The following is a 10,322-nucleotide window of genomic DNA, read 5'->3' as shown; positions in this document are numbered from 1 at the left end:
AACTTCCTCTGGCTATAGAGACAGAGGCTCTGGATCCAATGTGGGCTCTGCCAAGGGAATATTTTTGTGAGCCAATAGTCAGGCAGATGGTGAAGGGAGTGTGAGAGGCAGAGGTGCATTTTATCAACCACAGAAATTATTTACCTAGGTTGGGAAGAATTGCTAAGAGACTGAAGCACTTACTATGTGCAGGGCCATCCTGACTTTTCCCCACAGCTGGGCAACAACTTCCCCTTCCAGCCAGTGGGAAGAGGGGGAACTGTCAAGAAACTGCAGGGCTCACAGACTTGTTTCCTGTCCCGTTCCACACAGAGCACCAGGCTTGGAGTTCTAGCCAGGTCTCTTTGAATCTCAGACCTGGAAGAGGCCCTAGCATCCTCCCACACCCCAGACTTGGGGAGACATCCTACTACCAGCACCTAAACCAGCCCAGCCTATAAATGATAGAGTGCTGCCACCTGGTGGCCACCAGCAGCACAGCCCCCTCTCCAAAGTCCAGTCTCCAAGGCACCTCCCCCACTCCCCCACCATGTACTCCTACCCCAGTCCCACCTGTCCCTGAGAGCATTCATCCTTGGGGAATTAGGGTGGCTGATGGCTGGACTCCAGGTGCCCTTGAGACCTCCAGTCAGACTGTGCATGCCTGGGGAGCTTAGCTCAGCCGTGGATGTTCATCTGGGCTTTGAAATTCTTTTGATGCACAGCCATGACAGCTGCTCCTGGACTGCCCTCAAAGCCCAGCACATTGCAGCAGCTGTTCCAGCCAAAGGCAGCCTGGATTTGGGATCCCTGGAGGCTCCCTCTAGGTTAGCAAGAGACCCTTCCAAATTCAGAATTTTGGTTTCCCTGATTGGGAACTTTGCACTGCTCTTCCAGCACCTGCATCAGGCATTACTGGAACAGTGGCCCTGTGGCATGGTAGGACACAGCACACTCATTCCCTGGGCTTGGGGCTGAAGCAGATCCTAACGTGCCAGTAGGCGACACCTGGACTCTTGGGCCTCAGGTCCTCAGGGGATGAGTCATGCAGCGCTAGCAGGAGCTTCCAAATATAGTCTTGCATGAGAGATCTGAGTTGAAGGTACAGCCTGTCAAACCTTAAGAAACTGGGCCATGAGTTCAGATGCAGTCACCTGGCTAGGTATGCTTGTGTTAGATATAGCTGTGGAACAGGCTGAAAAAGGGAGAGGGGGCCTCCAGTTTCTCTGAGGGGCTGATCAGAGGATGGAGAGTAATTAGATGTTAAAGCCTGTATCAGTGCAGACAGCAGATGCTCTGCAGATCCAGAGCCATTTTCATGGGACCTCAAGCAGGTGACTATCAGCCTCAAGCAGGCTGGGACTGATTCAAGTGCCCTTACTGGTGTGGGGAAGTCAATTCAAGGATCAAGGTGGCTGACAGAGGTCTAGCGCTGCTGCCAGGGCTCAGCTGTGGCTTCCCCAGGAAAGAACCTTACACTCACTCAGCCTTTGATGAGCTCAGCATGTGCAATTAAGAGTTTCCCAAACCTCAAGAGTGGCCTCACCTGGAACAGACGTCCAGGGTGGCTGTCAGATGTGTCTAATTAAACTGCTTGCAAGGGCTACAGGTGTGGCTGACCCCGGGAGATGTGCGAGCCTGTTGGATCCTCATTTGGTTCCCAAAACTTAGCCCACAGGAGCCCAGGCCTGGGGCTTCTGTATTTGCCTTGACATCTCTCCAGCAAAGCTAGGCTTAGTCTCTCCAAGACACTCCCTAGGAAGCTGAGGTGAGGGCCTGGGCCCTGAAAGCTCCTGAGCATTTTGTATCCTGATTTTATAAAGGCCAGCCCTGTCTGAAAATTGAAAAACATGACCATCCACAAAAGTCATAGGCTTCGAGCTTTAAGAATAAGCTCCCCCTCCCTGACTACATGCCAAACAGGGAGCCCAAGCACTCAGTTCAGCCAGATTGGCGGCATGGGTACGCCATCACGACGTCTGATCTCGGGAGCAGCCTCAGACTCAGGCACTCTTCCTGACCTTGTCAAGTATGGTCTTGCTGGCCAAAATGATGGCAAGGACGGGGTGACACCACCCAGAATGGAAAACCGTGCAATGTCCTTGACCACCTCCCTGGCAGCTGAGATGACAGCAGAGAAGAGCGCTTTGGGGGACAGAGATGGCCTCTCAGCTCCTCCATCTCAGCAGGGGGATCACCTGTATCATGGCCAAAAGCAGGGAGGTTCCTGCCCACACAGCAGTAACATGCCTACCCCTGCGTGTATGCAATATAGTCTGTGGGAAGTGGAGAGGCCCAAGTGCTCACACTCACTACGGCCTTTAGAAAGTGGACATGGAAAAGCTGGCTCGGTTATGACTGAGTGGCTAATGAAGAGTTTTTACACCAGGCTTGACTGGCTCTGACATGCTATGCCCACCTGGTCACCCAAGAATAAGGACACACAGATACTCATTTTCCAAGGTATTTCTTTTGTAAAGGAGCCAGATTTGGCAACTAGACTGAAAATCTTCCAAAATTCTGTACAAATGTGTAATGTACAAATATACACAAGGCTTTTGCCAAGAAAAGACAGCACAACGAATGACAGAGGCGGCTTTGGTGTTACATACCACCTAGGGCATCTCAACAACCCCTAGGAATGCAAGGGGGTGCTGGATCATAACATAGGCTACACATGTAAAACACACTACATTACACTATATACACAGAAGTATAAAAGACCCACTGTCCCCTTGGCCAGCTCAAAAGCCCTCTGGCAGGAAGGCAGTCCATTCACCAGATAACTCATACAAGGGGAACTCCTTTAAGTGGGAGAACCCTTCAGAATGAAGTGGTTCACCCTAAAAACTATTAACAGCATGAGGCATGCCCTTAAAGAGAAAGGTGGTCAGAGTGAATTTAGGAGCTGGAGCACTCCGTGCTCTTTGTCACCCCTCTGAGTCTCACTCCATCTCAGTGAAGCGGGCAAACATGGCCTTCCGTACAGCATCTTTGTAGGAATCTGCACCAGTGAGTCCATATGCGCTGCCTTTGGCTCCTAGGCCAGCTCCTTTTAGCCGGACTTGAGCCTGGGGGAAATAAAACTGCTGTCAGCAGCGGTGGGGTAGGGTGTAGACTGCTCTCACTCCCCTCATCCAGCCCACTCCCTACTGAGCATGAACACCCACTGGGAGACAAGAAAGGAAGTTAAAGAGGAAGATATGGCTTTCTGCACTGGAGACCTGGAGCAGGTTTAAGGACTGAAGGGATCAAATGCGTAACGGAGACAGGTAGCTAGAACCACACTCTCCCCAGCCCCATGCCTGCTCAGCATAAGGGCTCCAAAGCACTGAAGCCCAGGGAAGGCCTGGTAATCTTGGGCACAGACTGCAGCAGGACAGCTCTAAGCCAGCAGAGTTCATGTGCACAAACCAATGGTGAGAGTATAACCTATGCTAGGCTACAAGGTCAGAGAGGAAATAATCACTGGTGGTGCTCATGTCTAGAAGGCCAGTGGTTGCGGGCCTGAGCTCTGGTGGAGTAAGGATTTCTTATCACGGATGAAAACCCTACTAAATTATATTTGTTGTATATGTAACCAAAATCACTTAGAAAGAAAGATTAAAGCACATCACCTTTCTAAAAATCCAATCTAAGTTACATGGGTCTGAGTTGGTGTTAAGGACACAGAAATACACAGTCCTTAGAAAAAGGTTTTAAATCAAGCAGGGACCACACCCAACCCTCCCAACTGACATCTTTAAAAAAAAAAAAAAATTAATATTTCTCTTCTACTGTAGTGTTTTTTCTTTTTTGGCTGTCCGCGGCATATGGAGTTCCCAGGCCAGGATCCCTAGCCCACTGTGCCAGGCCAGGGATCGAACCTGTGTCCCGGCACTCCTAAGATGCTGTCGATCCCATTGTACCACAGTGGGAATTCCCAACTGACATCTTAAAAGGAGGGTAAAACATGGTAGAGCTGCAGGGAGAAGGCTCATCTTCCTCATCTCATCTTTGGGGTAAGCCTGCAAGCCAATGAAGCCTAATCCCACTGCTTACCTCAATGGGGGCTGTGATGCCTTGACACTTTCTTCCCAAACCCGAGCCTTCCCTCCAACCCATGGCCTGCAGCATCTTGTTGCCAATGTTACTGTGGTCAATGCCATCTTTGGTGGGCTGCTCGTAATTCCTGCCAGTGGCAAACACACAGTTACTTAAAACAGCCAGAGCCCTGGCTCACAAAGTGGAAAATGTGCACAACACATACACAGTGCCAGCATCAAACTGCTTCTTGCGCTTGGGTTCTGGAGGTTCTGGGATGCCATACTTCTCTCGTCTTTCTGCAGCTCGATCCCGGTATTTCATCTAAGTGGGAAAACAAATACTGCTAGACAATCTGTGGGTAGTCTCAGGCACCCACATTTCAAGATTACCATTTCAAGTGCTTTCTTCATCTGGAGCTTGGCCTTTTATTTTTATTTATTTTTAAAATGATTTTTATTTTTTCCATTGGAGCTTGGCCTTTTAGAGTGGTCTGAAATACCACATGCTCTGCCTCCCTCACTAGACTTGGTCATATCCAAAACTGCAGGTTTGTAGAGATGAATTATGTGTGGAACCTGGGGCAGAACTGAGTTCCCAACAAGCAAGTGGTTTTATTTGATGAGTCCCTTCCTTTTTTTTTTTTTTTTGGCTGCACCAGTGGCATGCAGAAGTTTCCAGGCCAGGAAATCAAACCCACACCACAGCAGTAACCTAAGCCACGGGAATGGCAACATCAGATCCTTAACCTGCTACACTACAAGACAACTCCAATGAGTCACCTCTTGTCAAGCTCTTCAACCAGCTTGCTGGGCATGGGCAGAGTCTGCCAACATCTTAGAGGGAGAGGCGGGCAGAGCTGCTGTTTCCCCTCAGCATTGGGACAGGCCCACCTTCAAGAGCAGACAGAGCCAAGGAGGCTTCTAGAGACCTTCTAGTCTCTGGGGAGCTGGCACCATAAACAATGGGAGAAACACGAACAAACAAAAAATCCAGGAAAACAAAAGCCCTAACTATAGATTCCTCAGAATTATCTTGAGAAATCTCGAGTAATTTGCTCACTTGTTCATTTCTAACATACAGGCCTCTATTTATATTTAAAACCCTGCCCAGGAGTTCCCAGTGTGGCGCAAGGGAAATGAATCTGACTAGGAACCATGAGGTTGTGGGTTTGATCTCTGGCCTTGCTCAGTGGGCTAAGGATCTGGCGTTGCTGTGAGCTGTGGTGTAGGTCACAGACTCAGCTCAGATTTGGCATGGCTGTGGCTGTGGCTGGCAGCTACAGCTCCAATTAGACCCCTAGCCTGGGAACCTCCCTATGCTGCGTGGACGCAGCCCTAAAAAGACAAAATAAATAACAAACAAACAAACAAAAAATGCCACCCTGCCCAGCTGGCTCTCAACCCGCCTTATGAACTAGCAAATGACTGCCCATTACTGGCCTCACAGGCTCTCCTGCCCACTGCTTCCTCCCTCATTACTTGCAGTCCTGCTGTTCTCGGCATCATTTGAAGCTGCCCTCATTGCCCGTGAAGGCTTCCCTGGCCAGGCCAAGTCAGCTCACTCTCCTTACTAAAATCTAGCGTACTTCACCAGCAAGTATCTGGCACTCAGGACTTGTAAGCAGTCCTGAACACCCTCATAAAGAGACAGTGTAGGGCTCACTAAGCATACACTGCCTGAGTCCAGTCTACATGAGCCACAATGGTCAGGTGACAAGTGTTTGACAAATCCCCACCCTGCCCCTGGGACCTGGAACAAGTGCTACAAATAAAAGCCAAAGGCAGTTACCCCAAGACACTCTTTCTAGCAGCACAATGACCCCCATTCACCTCTCTCTCCCTCAGCTCCAAGGCTTCCAGCTCCTGCTCACTCAATCTGGATCGTCGGTAGATGTCCATGTTTTGCTATATGAGAGATTTGACAGACAAAAAGAATTCAGACCATCCCAATTTGAAATATCACATTATCAGTATCTACTGTATTCTCCACTATACTACAGTATGAAAGCCAGAGCCTGGTGTATATGGAGCTGCCATGCTCCTTTCCACTTTAAAATCTGAGACACTATAATCAGGAGTAGCCTTCTAAAAGGCAATTACTCAAGAGGTATTTACTGAACCTTCCCTACTGTCGGGGTACCTGCTGCCTCCCCACCCTGCCTCAGATCAGGTCAGAGAAGCATGGTCACCTTGTGTAGGTCTGAGAGCTGCTGGTGCCTGACCAGGGCGTCTTTGTTTGGGAACTGGCGCCGGCAGAGCAAGCAGGCCATCTTCTTCCAGTCGGCCAGCTTTTCTTCCTCACTCTCAAGTCTCTCCACTAGCTCCTCTTCATTGTCACTGTCACCACTATAAGCAGCAACCAGACCCCTCTAGGGACAAAAGGAGGGTAGGTCATTGGAAGCACAACTGAAAGATAGCAATGGCTAAAAGTAACGCCTAATCCAAGCTGTGAGAAAACCCCACTTCACCACTTGTGTGAAGCGGTCAGGTCCTCTAGTGCTGGGCCCCACAGCCTCCCGGCACCAACCCTCTTGGGGCATAAGAAGAGTTTCTGGATGGCTGTTTGCAAACTACTGACCATGTCTGAAAATCCCAAATACAATGATCACAGTAATGGCCCACCCAATTAGTGTCTACCAAGTAAAATACGTTTTTTTCTTGTCTTAATTTTCTCTCTCCAGACCGTTAAAACTCTCTATTTACAAATGCAATAAAACTCAATTAACTGAGCTCAGGAATTCAGGCTTCATTCTCTGCTCCATCTCACCTGCTCCCATGCAGAGAAAACAAAGCCTTGAACATGGATACTACGTGTAGAAGCTGTTCCAAATACCCACTGGCAGTGACCACATCCCATTTTAAGTAGGAATCACATTAGCCAAGATGTAGCTGAGTTTCAAAAGTGAGACACAAAGCACAGATATGGCCTTTACACACTGGTGGTACTTACTTTGAGGGGATTTTCCTCGTCTCCATTTCGCACCAATTCAGGGATGAGCTGCTGCCTTTCTGCTAAGGCTCCCTAGGAAACAAAGAACAAGTCGTAAACCTGAAGTTTCACCTAATTTACCTAAGTTCCCCTGACGAAGGATGGCTATTCCTATACTGTTACCTTCTTCTCAAAGAGAGCAAACCCAGCATCTGCTGCAGCAGATTCTCTCCTTTCTTCTTCCCTCAAAGAATTGACAGGTTGAAAGCTGTTTTTAAAATTTTCTTTCTGCTTGTTTAAACTCTTAGCCCAGCGTTCCATGTCTTTGGCAATCTAAAGTCAAACAATAATCATGAAAAGAACACTTAAGTGGAGGAACTTGGACAACACTTAGTCTCCTATACCATGACAATAAACCATTAAGGAGGGTCTTATCTCAACCACACAGTCTGTAACAAAACCCCATTTGCCCTTATCTATATGAGGTGCTAATGCATACAACCAATGTCTTTTTTTTCTTTTTTGTCTTTTTGCCTTTTCTAGGGCCACTCCCGCAGCATATGGAGGTTCCCAGGCTAGGGGTCCAATCGGAGCCGTAGCCACCGGCCTACATCAGAGCCACAGCAACTCAGGATCCAAGCTGCGTCTGCAACCTGCACCACAGCTCACAGTAACGCTGGATCCTCAACCCACTGAGCAAGGCCAGGGATTGAACCCGCCACCTCATGGTTCCTAGTCGGATTTATTAACCACTGAGCCATGATGGGAACTCCTAACCAAAGTCTTTAATGAATACTGCTCAAAAGTCTGTGAGCTTTCAGGAGTTCCCTCCGCTAAGTACACAGGCAACTGACAGACAACACACAACTACACTAAAAAAACTGCAAAATGCTCTACAAACTTGACACAAAAGAATCCAAATAAAGCTGATATAAATGTCACAGCCTACCCCCCCAACCCTCCCCTCCTCAAATTAAGCCCAATACCCCAGAGAGTAATATGAGTCTGCTGGTTGGGTCATGTTCCCACCTGCTGGGCTGTTTTGCTCTTGGGTTTTTCTTTCTTTTCCTTCCCCTCTTTTGCAGGAGGGAGGCCCGTCTGCTGGTGGGAGTTAGATTCCGCGGCCGGCACATAGGTCTCCTTTTCTCCATCCCAGTACAGGTACTGCTGAGTTAAGGAATTGTAGTAGTACTAGAAATAAAACACATTATTTATTTATTTTTATTTAATGATTTTTATTTTTTTCCCATTATAGCTGGTTTACAGCATTCTGTCAATTTTCTACTGTACAGCAAGGTGACCCAGTCACACACTGAAATAAAACACAATTAATGCAGACTTTCTGCTATGTAGAACCATTAACTTAAAGAAGTATTTTGTCAAAAAGGCACATCAAGGAGTTCCTGCTGTGGTACAGCGGGTCAAGAACCTGATGAAATGGCTCAGGTTGCTGCAGAGGCAAGGGTTTGACCCCTGGCCCAGTGCAGTGAGTTAAGACGACCCAGCATTGCCACAGCTGCAGCAAAGTTATTAAAAAAACAAAAAAAAGCACATCAAAGTTGTTCGGGGAGTTCCCTCATGGCTCAGTGGGTTAAGGATCCAGTGTTGTCACTGCTGTGTCTCTGGTTATAGCTGTGGCACAGGTATTCCTGGCCAAGGAATTTCCACATGCCATGGGCATGGCCAAAAAAAAAGTTGTTTTGTCAAAAAGTGAAACATAAAGACATAAAACATGTGCACCAGTAATATTTCCTTGCAGAGAAAAGGACGTGCTTGTACACTTTGGTGTAGTAAGGATGATGAACCAATCAGCAAAGAGGTGTGAAACTTCTGGGGCAAAAGCAGAATGTGGTTTCTTTCCAAGAGTCCAATTCCCATTAATTTAATTCCTGGGCCTAGAAGGTACCCAAAGAGCAATGGGTCTCTTTTCCATAGATAGACCATTTATACAAACCAGGTGGCCAGAACAGGGTTTAGGAGCTTTTTCTTACATGTCCTCCATGACAAGCAGTTAACATTTCATTTTTGGGTTCAATCATGCAGAATCCTGCCTGTGCACACCTAGGCAACCACACATAGGTGGTAAAATGCTAGCTTGGGAGCCTGGAAGGAGGTAACAGGGTGAAGGAGCCTGATCTGAAATGTGTAGAGAGAACTGCAACAGAGAATAGATAGTAGCTACCTCTCCTTTCCTCTCTGATGTCCACTCACTCATTATACCTGATCAATAGGAACCCAGGAGAGACCGCCAACATTGTATCTCTTCCAGGGAAGGTGATGTGGATCAGACACAGGAGCCACAACTTCTGTGGCCACCAAGGAGAACCGCCTAGGAAATGGCCAGACTTCACCAACGAGAGCAGTAAAGCATGTAGAGGCTTGGCCTGCTAGGCAGGCCCCACATAGCTTCACACCGGACTCTCTCAGAAACCACAAGCTCTCAGTGCCAAGTTCCTGTCAAAAGCACTTATTTTTACTATTCTCTCTCTCTATATATATACAGCTCCTCATCATAAATAGTTGTTTATGTAGTGTTAATGTTGCTTTTCCTCTTTAAAAGTTATATATAGCACCACAAATAAAACATCATGCCACAGGTCTGCTAATTTCTACTCTCAAGAATATAAAGGGTTGTTAATAAGAAGCCAGACATAAAAGGTCACATATTATCTGATTCCATTTATATAAAATGTCTTATTCAGAATAGGCAAATCATAGAGCCAGAGAGCAGATAGTGGTTGCTGGGGTGAGGAGGGACAGGGTTTGGGTTTTTTGGGGGAGAGTGATCAAAATTTCTAGAATGAGATAGTGGTGATGGTTGTACAACACTGTGAATATACTAACCACCACTTAAGTGAATACTCTCCATCTATAAATTTTAACTTAACAATCTATGGTAATAGGAATAAGAACAGTGGTTACTGAAGGGGGAGGGTACTGACTGGCTAGAATATGAGGAACGTTCAGCATGCTAGGGAATGTTTATTCTAGCTCTTATCTCAGTGCTGGTAAATGTATGAAAACATATACAAGTAAACATTCAAAAAACTGCACGTGTCAGTTATGTACATTAAACCTCAAAATATACATTTTATTTGCTTTGTTTTTTGCTTTTTAGGGCCACACCTGAAGCATATGGAGGGTCCCAGGCTAGTGGTCCAATCGGAGCCATAGCCACAGCAATGCCAGATCCAAGCCTCATCTGCAACCTACCCACAGCTCACGGCAACGTTGGATCCCTGACCTACTGAGCAAGGCCAGGGATTGAACCTGCATCCTCATGGATACTAGTAGGATTTGTTTCCATCGCACCACAATGGGAACTTCCCAAAACATATATATATATATATTTTTTTTTTTTTGTCTTTTTGCTATTTCTTTGGGCCGCT

The 10,322-nt window shown here is 47.1% G+C and overlaps 1 protein-coding gene across 2 annotated transcripts in view; it reads right to left on the bottom strand.

Annotated features, from left to right (window-relative positions):
• Window positions 1-2,430: 2,430 nt before the first annotated feature.
• The window catches only part of RBM5 (RNA binding motif protein 5), a 33,313-nt gene continuing 25,421 nt past the window's right edge, over window positions 2,431-10,322 (bottom strand). For both annotated transcript variants that reach the window (XM_047774707.1, XM_047774712.1), the window contains exons 18-25: window positions 7,963-8,124; window positions 7,117-7,266; window positions 6,955-7,026; window positions 6,194-6,373; window positions 5,835-5,909; window positions 4,229-4,326; window positions 4,021-4,150; window positions 2,431-3,050 (exon numbers count right to left, since the gene is read on the bottom strand). In XM_047774707.1, the coding sequence (XP_047630663.1) occupies window positions 2,925-3,050; window positions 4,021-4,150; window positions 4,229-4,326; window positions 5,835-5,909; window positions 6,194-6,373; window positions 6,955-7,026; window positions 7,117-7,266; window positions 7,963-8,124 (993 nt within the window). In that variant the 3' untranslated portion in view covers window positions 2,431-2,924. The remainder of the gene's footprint in view (window positions 3,051-4,020; window positions 4,151-4,228; window positions 4,327-5,834; window positions 5,910-6,193; window positions 6,374-6,954; window positions 7,027-7,116; window positions 7,267-7,962; window positions 8,125-10,322) is intronic.

The sequence above is a fragment of the Phacochoerus africanus genome, chromosome 1 (assembly GCF_016906955.1).
Source record: "Phacochoerus africanus isolate WHEZ1 chromosome 1, ROS_Pafr_v1, whole genome shotgun sequence".
NCBI lineage: Eukaryota > Metazoa > Chordata > Mammalia > Artiodactyla > Suidae > Phacochoerus > Phacochoerus africanus.
The sequence above is the reverse complement of the archived record's forward strand: the minus strand, read 5'-3'. Positions and strand labels throughout refer to the sequence as shown.